The following is a 14,014-nucleotide window of genomic DNA, read 5'->3' as shown; positions in this document are numbered from 1 at the left end:
AGAAGTGCCAGTCAGTGAAAAATAAACTGCATGTGTCCAAAAAAAAAAAAAAATCACACAGTTCTCCCTCATTTTTTTTTCATAAGAATGCCTTTTAATCACATTTTAACACCACAGCCACACCATATTAACATCACAGCTTATACCATACATGGTTCTTAGAGATCAAGATGCCTGGTCGGTCCACAGTCAATGCTTCATTTAAACCTGAGGTACCAACTGAGACATCAATGCACAGATTTACAATAACAGTATATATTCACTCAGATGCATCTCGCAATTTATCAAAGATGTCTTTTTTTAACTCCCAGAATAATCTTTGAAATGAAAATCTTTTAAAGTTTAAACTTGTGTTGTTTTTTCCAGTAAGTCAATGATTAACTTTGTTCACATTCTGTTCCCATACCAAGTTTAATCATGTACGTGTGCGAATGCTGATAAGATATCTTCAGTTTTACACTAATTTTTCTTTTGTTAGTGTCACAATAAGCTGCATACACCGAGTCGACAAAATGTTATTGTCACCTGCTGCTCCAAAATCAAACTGATACCGGTTTAAAATTCTTATCACCAACCTAAAAAGATGCAGACTCATTTTTAATACAGAGTATTCGATGAAGAGAACAAAACCCAGAGAGGAAGTTTTGCAATAAGTCAGAGTACTCATGCCAAAAGTTATATAAGCAACCTTCCTAATTACACACAAGCACAAGTACAAAGCTGCTTTTGGCTTAAAGACAAGCTATTACTGAATACGTAGAAAGTGATGATCGTGCCACATGAGCTTTCTCACTGGTTCGAAAAAGGATCTGAAATTTGCAACGGCTCAATGTTGTCAGGCAGTGAGGGGTGATACTTGACTGAAAGAGATAGTCCCTTTGAACGCTGTACAGTAAGATTTCTCACCAGAAAACCTGAATTACTATTTGGAGAGAGTTGGTCACTGTAGAATGACTGGAGTGATTTTGTGAGTAAATAGCATCAAAACTACCAGATTATTTTAAATAAGCGATGAAAAGCCATTTGCAGCCTTTCCCATATGAAGCAGAACTGGCAAAAGCATGCAAAATAGTATTCTTTATTTCAGATGACAAACAGATCTGACTTTATACTCATCATACCAAGCTTTGCGATGCAGATTTAAATAGTCAAATGCGTTAGATGTGCGGCCTAGATGTGTATCTGCAACAACGTCAAGAGATTGCGGACATACGACCTGACTACCTATTTTGGCTACTATCTGTAGCCAAAACATTCCCATACAATACTACATTTCCTTGTGGAACCACAATTTTTGGTTCTCGCCTATTTCTTACTCATTTTTCTGTGCAGATACAGCTCCTATAAGAACCCCTAAAATTGTAGGTAGATGTGTTCCATCTGACAGACTTCACTTGCAGATTTTCATCAGACAGCTTCAAAAACAGTAGTAGTATATGTGTGAATTAACTTCTGATGCAAGTACCGCACACATCATAATGTATGAAATATACTGAGCTACCCTACTGACCAATAAAATGAACTTCTCAACAAAGTATAGATACAAAATGTACAGTGTATTTCTTAATGTCAACAAATCCCACAAAATGACCAAAACTGACGTCTAATTGACCCCATCAACAATTACTGCCTGAGTATATAAAGCCAACATTACAGGCAAAGCTGCTCTGATTATTAACTAGATATGAAACTTATGATGTAATCAGTCATTCGGTGTCAAACAGATTGCAGTCCATCCCATCTCATCATCTATTTAATGGCTTGGAGATGGTCTAAACTGTTGGCTCACTGTTTGAATACATGTGAATTAGCACCTTTGCTTGTTTTCCCTGAAGCTTAACACATTTCATAAAAGTTTAATGATGTATTTTGAAGTTAGTGAAGGTAATCTCTGGGTGCTACAATCATTTTAGCTGCAATAAAACCTCATGTGAGAATCACTAATAAAAAAACAAAAGCAAAACATAACATAGTATTGCACCTAGTGCAATATAGCAGAATGCATTGGGTGACATGTTTCTTCATTACAGAACCACAACCAGTGTGGCTTATTTTGAGTCAATCCCACATAGTGCATGATAAATCACAAATGAAATATTATTCAAATTTCTATTTGCACTAATTCTATAATTCTTACTGTTGGAGTAAATAGTGCATACGGGAATAACCTTCCTAAAAGCTTACAATGCCAGGATGTTTTAGGCAAGCCTTAAAAAATAAAGAAACTTTGTATTAGTTTTAACAATTTACATATTCAGTAGGAACAAGTGGGGTTGGATCTAAGTGCTTAGGTTAGGAAAGTCAAGAATGAGGAGTACTAGCACGTTGTTGTTTGGTCTATCGATAGGATTTGTTGACAGTAAAAAAAAAAATTCCTTATCTTTGAATAACTCTTGGAGTCACATGCGATAGTAAAAAGCTACACTATAAGATCACAAACAATGAGGCATCAGTTATGTTTTACTGCAACACACACACACACACACACACACACATACCTTATAACTTGCCTCTATCCTAAGAACATGATTCAGTGTTTTTCTTGTAAAGCTGACAGCAGAACAAGAGATGAGGAAGTAAGTAAGGCCACTCCTGTTTAGCTACAGTTACTGCGTAGGTTACAACTGCAGCACACTGACTGCATAAAAACATTTCCTCCAACATGTATCAGAAATTCAGTATCAACATCTACAATCACTATCACTGTGGGCCTTGAAGATGTTCTATTTCGCACCTGACATGGCTGTTGTAATGTCACCCGAGCCAAAAGAGGATTCCCTGGCTTCTAGTTGGTCTTCGCTTGATTAAAAATCAGCCATCATCGCTTTTTTTTTTGATTTAAGAATGTTGACTGAGCAAGCTCGGGGGAAGACTGAGCTTACAGTTCCTCTGATAAATCACAATAGTACAAGCCATTCCTGGCTACACACAGTTGTTTGTGACAGGAAAGTACAATGACAGAGTGGCGTTTAGCAAACAAGGAAGTGTTAAATTCAGAGGTTGCTGGTAAATTAGTATATTCATGTGGCATGTGGTGTATCCTGTAGAGAAAGACAGAGTTTGTAAGAATGACAGCTTTCAAGCATTTGGTGTTGTCTATTTTTAGTCTTATTCCTATCTATATATTCATGTCTGACTGCAAGTAGAGACATAACAAAAAGGAGATAAAACTAGTCGTTCCAGTCGCTTGCTTGTTTTATAATTACCTCAGGGCTGGCTGTCTTCACATTGTTCAGATTCCATATTCTGAAGACGACCTGTGGACAGATTGAATAACAGCATGAATAAAAACAAACAAACAAACAAAAACAATTAAACATTTTATAGCTTAAACACCATCAGGTCACTGTACTTTAGACATACTACCTTTCTCAGCATCAAATTCGACTGCACGACCCCGTTGTTGGTCACCTGAAAGAAATTATTACAGTAGATGAAATTTACTGTGCGTAACAATGGATGTAAGTGAAACCTTCACCATATTAAGCAATTTCAAGACATGCAAGCATAGACATATCTCCAGTGGTAAGTGTCTGTAGCATTAGGCAGGCTATGTTATGCTTCAAATATTTGTGATTAGTCACTAAAATTTTTCACAAGTCATAGAAACGTAGAAAACAGATGTCGAGTGCAATACTGCAGTTTATCACTGTACTTCCAAAGAAGTCTTCAAAATCAGAGGAAACCCAGTAGAGTTTGATGCCCATATTAGTGCAAGGACAGTCAGAATTTTTGATGAGACATGAACATGTGTGTCAGCTCCAAAGTTCATCTGGAATATTTGAAAAAAGCTTTAAAAATACCACATCGAGCAAAAGATTTGCTTTCAATGAAAGATGCAAAGAAAACCAATAGGTAGAGTGTTTATTCAAATCTTTAAAGACACAGCGAATGCTAACCCCAATGCCAAGATAGAAAAGAATTAAAGCAGCAGTATTAATTTGTCCAACGATGGATGTACCCATAAGGGGTGCAGCAGAGGGCCTCCGGGCCACTGTCAAGAATACGACAGAGCACGAGCGTGAGAACACCCTCCCTACAGACATTTACAACTTCACCAAGCTCTGTGAAACATTTTGCAGAGCACTGCCTAACAGTGAAAAGTGTGTTCACTCTACTGTTCAAACTGTGGAACAGATTGTAGCAGCTACAATGATTACTCAAAAATAAAAAGGATTTCCTTTGTGTACTGTTCCCCTCGTGAACACCTTGGCAGCCTCCAGGTGTTGTACAGGTTTTTCTGCTTCCAACTGTTTTGGTATCAACTATCACTGCGCGTTGCTTTTCATTTGAGCTCCACATCATTTATAGAAAGGAAGTGATGAAACATCACATGACAGCATTACTACCGTGAGAACGTTTGAATTCAAGTATCACATTAAAAATCAAAATGGCTTTCATGATGTCGTGTTTTTTTAATTGTATTATTTCAAAACATGACATGAGTGTGTACTCACTTTGAGATCGCCTTCTATAAATCAGCAATGCCAACAGCAATCCCACGATCAGCGATCCAATGACAATCACAGGAGCGGCTATTTTGGAGGAGAGACCAGTCCCTTCGATGTCCTGTCCCTGCCCTGAAAAAAATCAATCTGATGCTTCAAATTGTTGCAATTGCATGATAAAAATCAGTCAACATGTACTGGTGAAAAGATCCCCCTGTAATACTTGAGCAAATTACATTCACTTTCCAGATGCAGGGAAAGTAAAAAAGGAACAAGACGGCTGGCAGGCAACATTCACACCATGTTTCAACAGTGTGCAACAGATACCTCATCTACAGATACTAATCTGTGTGGCAGCTGTGACAGCTGAGATGCCAGCTCAGATAGTTGCCAAGAGAACTTCCTGGTGAGTTGGTTTTATAGGGGATGGCAAATAGAAAAAAAAAACCTTCCATGGCATGAAAACTATTATTCAGTCTTATCTGGATTCTACCATCATGCATATTTTTCTTTCATTATGCTGAAAATGTCAGGTCAGATACATGTTCTCACCTGTCTACTGAATTGTGCATCAGTACAAAGTCAGCCGCAAAGACAATGGTTATATTTCAATACCAAACAAATAGATGTTAGAAATTTGGAGGAACAGAAGTTTTGCCAGTGTATGAAAACCTCCACCTGTTTCTGGAATTTTTATACTGTTTCACATTTACAGGATGTTATTGTTAAAGTTCATACTTCAACTACACTTTGTTGTTTGTGTTGGAAAATTCAGCCTACCCCAGTCTCCAGTGATGCCAACAAAAACATGTCCTACCATTAGCTTGCGGCTCTTAGTTGAGCAATCCTAAACGAAGGCATATTTACAAAACTGTGGTAAAATCTATGTTGCTTCAAATTTCAGATAGTGTGGTGCTGAATATCACATACTCAGTAATATGTACCTCGAGAAGTCGGTGGTATTTCAAATGTGGTCGAACCCCCTTTGCCTCCAGTGGCATTGAACACGACACAGGTATACTTGGAGAAACGGGATCCTTTCAGCAAAGTCAGCTTGCTTGAGAGCTGAAACAGGCCATTGTCTGTCTGTCTCACGTCCATTTCTGCACTCCTTGTCCACTCCACATTGTTTTCGTCAAACCAGCGAAGCTGACCTTTTGGGTAGCCACCATCAGCGTTACAAATCAGGTCGTTATCTGCATCTTCGGATATTTTCTCAGGAATGGAGCGTATAGTTGGGTCTCTGTATGTGGCTGCAAAGATGAAATGGGAAGCAAACATCGTGAATGAGCTTAACAATGTACTAACATGCCAATCAAATAAAAACAATAAAGTATCTCAATGACATCAGATGACCACAATATTTACCTAGGACTAAGAATCACAATATGTGGTAAATAAGATAAGAAGATGGCTACTACAGCAGATATTCCTGATCATGTTTGTGCAACATAATGAAACTGAAATCAAGTAAGGACAGTTTGAGGCCATCTAAGGGGAATGCCAAACAGATTAGCCTGGAAAGTCCCTGACTTCAAAGTAAGTTTCATTCCATCAGAGAAACACAACTTTTTTCAGTAAGTCAGTTTTCTGTGTTTAACCAGAATGTGCAAATGTACATAGTAACAGTTTTACTAGTGTTTTAGCTTTAAATTGAGCTGGTCACAATTAATTTTGTGAATAAATTCTAAACTCATAATGGTCACCTCTTTGTGCCAAACGGTGGTACAAATGTTTCACTTTCACCTTTGACTTTGAGCCTAATGAGGATGTTGTCATCGCCGCTGTCTGTGATCACCATGCATGTATAATCTCCATCGTCTGCCACCGCAGTTCTGGCAATGAGCAGGGATATGTTCATGTTGTTCTCATCCCAGGATGGTTCAGCAAATCTATAGCCTGGCTCCCGGCGCAATTCCCCTCTGTTAAAAACCAGCAAGGGATCATCAACTCCCTCTTTCGTCCAAGTTACAACCCGGATTACTGCACCTACTACTTCTTTTGTGGTTTTGACAGCACACTCCAGCAGTGACTGATGGCCATGTTCTCCAATGTTTTCTGTGTTGCATTCTACTTTTACAAAAGCTGTGGAAAACAAAGTAAAAATGAGAGAGAGGTTACACTGGTAGTAAGCAGAATTTCATACTTTAAGTATTCAGATTATGGAGGAGCTTACGATTCTTTGCATTTCCTGCAGCAACCCAGACGGCAATGAGAGTAAAGAAGAAGATTCCACTGGAGGCCATGTTTCTTTATCTGAAAGTACAGTTGGAATGAACATTGTTATAAAAATCTATTTAGATATAAGAATCACCAGCTTTAATTCAAGCAGGTCAAAACTGCAGGGTGGAAAGGAGGACTGGGATGAAACTAATATTGTGCATTAGAGGTCAGTGTGTTAGAGGTTGTTGGTGAAGGTCGTCTTCTTGTTGAAGAAAGCATGAGAAAACTGGAACGAGCCACATCATGTGCAGCAAACACTCCCTCCATTAATGTCATGCTAAAACATTAACCTTCAGAGAATCAGTAACCAGCTACGCCATTTCTGGCAGAAACCCAGTGTTAGCTTCCTGGATAAAATTCCATTCATGTAATCTTTACAAGGAAAGATCTTCAAAAAATTCCCTGAACATATTATGTCATTAGTTTCCTGGCCCTTAATAATTCAATTAACATCCCTTTGTGGAAACAGGAACAATGATGAAATACAAAAACAAAGAAGTATGTTTTTCAACAGCACGGAATAAAACAAACAGCAGTCTTTTAAGTGTTTGTGTTGCTAGTTTGTATGAAAGCATTCATTTTCATTGAACCAGGAAGGACAGAACCAATGACACATTAATTAGTAGCGGTAGTGAAGTATTCAAGAGCTTTACCTGTTTAAAAGTGCTAATGCTCTGTGACAAGTAAAAGTCCCACATTTAACATGCTATCTAAGCACAACAATGAAGGTACAATCAGCAAAATATACGTGAAAGATGAAAAACTACAAGACAGTATGCAGAAAAATGTAGCTGTTGCACCCATCTATATTACATCATTAGATTTCTATTACTAATGCAAAGAAGGATTTTATTGTTGCAGTCGGCTGAGGTTGAGCTTATTTTGAACAATTTTGTACAGAAAAGCTCCTAATGATTATTTTCAATATGGATTAGTTTATTGATTGCTGACTGGTTTGTAAAAAAAAAAAAATCTTAGAATAGTGAAATAGTGAAAGTCCCACCATCACAATGTGCAATATAATTCTAAAAAAATTTCAAAATACATTAAAATTGTGAAAATGATGAAAGAAAAAAAATTACACAAAATCGTCATATTTGTGAAAATTGACTCATAAAATGTTAATACCTGGAAAATGACTCAAACATTTAGCAAAATAGTTGCTAAAATTGTGCAACAATTAACTTAATCAACTGATTAATGAACTACTGGTTTCAGCTGTACTTGTAAAAACCGTATTTTTTTCATAATAAAACAGATTTCTTAAGTTCTTCATATGTTTTGTGAGCAAAAATCTTGACTTGTAACGTAGCTACTGCTACTAGATAAATACAGTGGACTAAGAAGTAGAAAATTTCCCTGTAAAATGGAGTGGAGTATTAGAAGAATATGTCATAAAAGAAAAAGACTTGACTAAAGTACTGAGCTACATTCTACTCCTGTGAATTAGTGACTGCGCAAAAACAATTTGTTCTTTATCATCTAGCATTAAGATTACTTGTACTAATATACACAAATATGAAATTTTATTTTTTATTTTCCAACATACAAAGCTTTAAGAATGGGCTCTGTTTGTTACTACAACTGATTTTTTTTCTCTTTTTAGGGATGCTGGCAAAGGCATGCAAATATATTTTCGATTTGGATAGCATTCAAATCACACAAAGCTTTGTGGTGCTGATTTAAATGGTCGAATAAATTAGTCGTGTTGCCATGTGTAGTGTGCAAAAAACTGCTCTATTGGTGATGTCTTGTTTTCGGGACACATCATCCTTTCTGTAGTCAAAATAATTCCATACAACTGATATTGTCTTTCTTTTTGAAACCAAACTGCAATTTTTGGTGTTTCCATCCTGTTTATTCACTCATTTTACTGTCCACACAATGCAAACCCGAATAAGTTGCCAGAACTCAAACCGACTGATACAATCGATTGCCACAAAATTTTTGAGTTGATAAATTAAAAGTGAAAAGTTTTCAGAATTTAAAAGTTTGATTACCAGTTACTTCTACCTTTTGCTTACAGTTAAATTAAAGTGTTCATTAAGTCAACTCAAATGTTCTCATGTAATACGACTTCAAGTTTTCAGTTTCGTTGACAAACATTTTGTATTGTTAAGATTTAAAGGTTTCAAGTTAACAGACTTAAAAAAGTACACAACCACGCAATTTTATGTTAACAAAACTCAATGTTTATTAGCTTTTGTTGTTATTGTTTTACGAAACCGCAAGTCAAAATTGCTGACTTAGCAATGCTCAAAAACATGTGACTCAAAACTTAAAAAATTTGTGCAACTGATTGCCTCAATTACATTGAGTACAACTTACTTAACTAAAAGTCATACAATCTTCCACTGAACAGCATTTTCCTGCCTCCTCACTTACAGCACTCTGCAATGTCAATAATGATAAAAATCATTCAAAAATTATTAAAATGGAATAGCAATAACACAATATAAAAAAATAAAATTTAATTTTACATAAAATGCAGCGCTGCAACAAGCTGTCTGGCTGATACTTGAGAAGGACAACTGGGCAACAACTTGGATGAAATTACATTAAAGAAATACAACAACATTCTCTGCCCATCTGTTCCTGCTCAGTTTGGCCGTTTTTCACTTTTGTATTCATTTTTTCCATGCACCTCTCACACACCACTAATGGTACAGACTTTGACGCTACTTTTTGTCATATTTGTGTTTGCTTTTACATTTACATTTCAACAACATGTGTGGGACTCCCCGACCTCGAGTTAATCAAAAAACTGCAGTCAAAAAGATCTCCTCTTGTATCCAGTCATACTGAAACAGAAAGAATTTTGTTTTGCCATTTGATATAGTCATGGCTTGCGTTTGTGGACACAACAGGAAATTACTAAAGTGGTCAAATAAGATGCTCAAATGCAAGCTGCAGACTGGACAATCAGGTGAAAGACACACAATACAAATGTATTTTGTGTTGCTTGTCCCCATGCCATAATCAAGCCACTGCAGCTGTGTGCAGGTGGATGCCAGAGTTGCAATCCCTCATGAACAGCAGGAAACATCTGCACAACCTACACAAGCACGTTACAAATGAATTAAATCTTTTCACATCCCCCGGACATATTCACTAGGGCTAATTCCACCCCTGGATTTAGGGATTAACAGTACCAGGAGCACACAAAGCACTGTGATTCTATCTCCAGTAATATTATTATTGGTATTGATAATAATATGTGTTGATCACATTTCTGTCTCTCATGTCCGAAATGGATCCCAAGGCTCCTGTCTGTCCACTTCCTGTTCCAATAGCACTTGGTGGGAAAATCCTAGTGTCAGTTATAAAGGAGCTTTCATGACATTAACTGCGTAATATAATTATCTTTTGCCACGTGTTGCATTCATTAGATGGACTCAGTAGCTTGTTGAACTTTTATTTAGTCTGTTTTTTCGAAATGATAAAGCAAACATCAAAAGTAATATTAAAACAGTATTTTTAAAAAACCCAAAATGGCTACGTTAAGTACACAGGTAGGTTATATTAGAGCACGGCTTATCTACCAGGTGAGTTGTTAACAGCGGTGGCGTTAAACACTTAGTTCGACAAACATGGAATCGTTTCTGATTCAACTCAACATGTATAATTAAAATTAGAATATAGGAACACGCCAGTAAACACACAAAATTATATATTTCGACATATACGTGTATGTGACTGGCTGTATGCTTTTAAGTTATGCTTACTTAATACATAAATAGTTCGTCAATCAAAATTTTTGAGTTAAATTTACTCAAAAAACAAGATCTAGTTACACGAATTTGATATATGTAAGTAAGTAGAACTTTATTGAAAATTTGAGTTTACAGTACCTAATCTACTTGATTATTTTTAACATGCAGATTTACAGTGCATGTAGGAGCTCTATGTCAGAAAACTGTTTTAAATTAAAAAAAACAAAAAAAACTCTCTACATCACTCTACATACATCTCTACAAACACTCTATCCAAAAATCCTTAAACTGGAGGGCATTGTCTTATATCAGACTGAATTCTCCAGTAGGTTCATCAAAGAAAAGGAGACTTGGGTAAGTTTTTGTTTCGTATCAAACAACAGAAAAAAATTAAGTTGTGGCGTAATGTGTTTGAGTTAACTTACTTCACAATACTCTTCCTGCAATGTGACTATTGCAGCCTTCTACTGTATAAGACAAAAAGCATGCATGTGTGCATGTATCCTTTTGTTGAGGACAGGAGAGATCCCACCAACAGGCAGACAGAAAAAACAGACATAAGATAAACTGGTCCTCAATGTCAGTGGAAGGAAATGAAAGGAATGAGAGGTCAATAACCTTATCATGGCTGAGAAAAAGTGAAAATTCTCACAGCTGATTTTCTTTGCTTCTGAAAATCCAGCAATTTTGTAGAAAAGGTTTTCTCAAGAACGAGTTGACGAGCTGCGTAGTTTACAAACTGCTTCCTTTTGTCCATTTTATTTATTTGTCTTAATAACAACCAAATCTTGTGGTCCATCAGTGTTCCCGAAAGCTGAAGCAAGTCGCTCCAATTCAAAAATGCATAAATAAATGAGAAACTACCATAAATGCAGATCATGGGTGAATTTTAAACAAGACAAAAGCTGGACAGACTTGTTGTGTAGTTTAAAACCTCCAAAATACATTTTTCTCTTGAAGAAATATAATTTTCCCTTCACCGCAGCTCAACAAAAGGTAAGAAGTTAGCAGGGTAATTACCAAGAATAAAATAGGCCACCGTGTGTGTGTGTGTGTGTGTGTGTGTGAGTGTGTGTGTGTGTGTGTGTGTGTGTGTGTGTGTGTGTGTGTGTGTGTGTGTTTAATAAACATCTATGAAGGATAACAAACAGATGGAGCACACAGAATTAAATTAAAAGTCAATAAGATCCAAAGCAGACCTCTGATCCCATTACTTCACATGCCAGATCAACTTTGGAAATAAACAGTTTGGTTTTGTAACCTTGCACATTGTTTGACCTTCCGTAAATGGGAGTGTAGCACGGACCCATTGTTACTTCAGAAAACCATTCAACCCTCCGTCCACTATGTGTTAAAGTGTTTACTCTACACTTGAAATGTCACTTTACCTCCCAAATCAAATACAAAATGAGTGCCACAGAAACAGAAAGTTCACTCAAACCGCTTTTTACACAGCCGGGGAGTTTTAATAGTTGCCAAATGTTTGACAGTATCCTCTACACAAACATCTGGGGGAGGAAATTCTGTGAGAACCAAAAACAAAAGTGTCAGTACTGTTAGAAGAGGTTTCACTTGGCCAGCTGTTTTTTTTTTTTATTTTAAAGCTGGCATTGTCTGCCAGTCTGTTCCTGCTCGGTTTGGCCGTTTTTCACTTTTGTATTCATTTTTTCCATGCGCCTCTCACACACCACTAATGGTACAGACTTTGACGCTACTTTTTGTCATATTTGTGTTTGCTTTTACATTTACATTTCAACAACATGTGTGGGACTCCCCGACCTCGAGTTAATCAAAAAACTGCAGTCAAAAAGATCTCCTCTTGTATCCAGTCATACTGAAACAGAAAGAATTTTGTTTTGCCATTTGATATAGTCATGGCTTGCGTTTGTGGACACAACAGGAAATTACTAAAGTGGTCAAATAAGATGCTCAAATGCAAGCTGCAGACTGGACAATCAGGTGAAAGACACACAATACAAATGTATTTTGTGTTGCTTGTCCCCATGCCATAATCAAGCCACTGCAGCTGTGTGCAGGTGGATGCCAGAGTTGCAATCCCTCATGAACAGCAGGAAACATCTGCACAACCTACACAAGCACATTACAAATGAATTAAATCTTTTCACATCCCCCGGACATATTCACTAGGGCTAATTCCACCCCTGGATTTAGGGATTAACAGTACCAGGAGCACACAAAGCACTGTGATTCTATCTCCAGTAATATTATTATTGGTATTGATAATAATATGTGTTGATCACATTTCTGTCTCTCATGTCCGAAATGGATCTCAAGGCTCCTGTCTGTCCACTTCCTGTTCCAATAGCACTTGGTGGGAAAATCCTAGTGTCAGTTATAAAGGAGCTTTCATGACATTAACTGTGTAATATAATTATCTTTTGCCACGTGTTGCATTCATTAGATGGACTCAGTAGCTTGTTGAACTTTTATTTAGTCTGTTTTTTCGAAATGATAAAGCAAACATCAAAAGTGATATTAAAACAGTATTTTTAAAAACCCCAAAATGGCTACGTTAAGTACACAGGTAGGTTATATTAGAGCACGGCTTATCTACCAGGTGAGTTGTTAACAGCGGTGGCGTTAAACACTTAGTTCGACAAACATGGACTCGTTTCTGATTCAACTCAACATGTATAATTAAAATTAGAATATAGGAACACGCCAGTAAACATACAAAATTATATATTTCGACATATACGTGTACGTGACTACACCGGCTACACGTTAGACGTCAATGATCGCAGTTTTCGTGAACGCAACAAAATGTCGCAGCGCACACACACACACACACACACACACACACACACACACACACACACAAACAATATGATGTCGTGTAAAGCTCACCGTACAGGCTCCTCGAGATGGACACCAGAACTCACGGTGGGGGAATTTACAGACTAATGTTCCAACTGCTGTTGCGCTGCCTTCTTCTTTACTTTCACTTTCAGTATGAGTAACCGAAGCACGATTGGTTAGAAACGCCTCGTCCGGTTCAACCACAGTTGCAGCCCTCTTACCTACATAACTTTGTGAACACTCCAGCCAAAACCTCACTGTACTAACTAAATGTGAAGGGTTTCAATACTTACTCACACATGTTGTTGTTTTTCGAATGGCGCTTAACCTGTAAGACCCAATAAATAAATAAATAAAATAAAAAAAGAAAGAAAACCCAAATATAGAAAAAAAATGAGCAAAAAACCCCAAATTACATTTTATATATATATATATATATATATATATATATATATATATATATATATATATATATATATATATATATATATATATATGTATATATATATATATATATATATATATGTATATATATATATATATATAAAAGAAAATTAAAATAAGTATATATATATATATATATATATATATATATATATAGAGAGAGAGAGAGAGAGAGAGAGAGAGACAGAGATTCACTGCAGTTGGAGCACACCAGCTCACCTGCTACTCTGCTCAAAACCGTAAAACTATGCTAACAAGCGATAATCTCCAAGGCTGAAAAAAATAGGCCAGTGTGGAAGTCCCAAAAACTGCACTTCCAAGTTGTTGTCTATGTATAAAAGTTGCATATTTATAGGCTTTTGTCCA

The 14,014-nt window shown here is 36.7% G+C and overlaps 1 protein-coding gene across 2 annotated transcripts; it reads right to left on the bottom strand.

Moving 5' to 3' along the window:
• Window positions 1-71: 71 nt before the first annotated feature.
• Window positions 72-13,407, bottom strand: zgc:174863 (uncharacterized protein LOC100136852 homolog). Of its 2 annotated transcripts, XM_023290776.3 has the most exons (9): window positions 13,253-13,407; window positions 6,625-6,704; window positions 6,195-6,533; window positions 5,393-5,701; window positions 4,458-4,580; window positions 3,962-3,994; window positions 3,367-3,411; window positions 3,207-3,257; window positions 72-3,041 (listed from the first exon to the last, which is right to left on the bottom strand). In XM_023290776.3, exons 2-8 carry the CDS (start codon window positions 6,692-6,694, stop codon window positions 3,208-3,210), a joined length of 969 nt encoding a protein of 322 aa, XP_023146544.2. In that variant the 5' UTR covers window positions 6,695-6,704; window positions 13,253-13,407; the 3' UTR covers window positions 72-3,041; window position 3,207. The 2 variants fall into 2 exon arrangements, with proteins under 2 accessions (XP_023146544.2, XP_023146545.2); XM_023290777.3 differs by lacking the exon at window positions 3,962-3,994.
• Window positions 13,408-14,014: the final 607 nt, after the last annotated feature.

The sequence above is a fragment of the Amphiprion ocellaris genome, chromosome 4 (genome assembly GCF_022539595.1).
Source record: "Amphiprion ocellaris isolate individual 3 ecotype Okinawa chromosome 4, ASM2253959v1, whole genome shotgun sequence".
Lineage (NCBI taxonomy): Eukaryota > Metazoa > Chordata > Actinopteri > Pomacentridae > Amphiprion > Amphiprion ocellaris.
The sequence above is the reverse complement of the archived record's forward strand: the minus strand, read 5'-3'. Positions and strand labels throughout refer to the sequence as shown.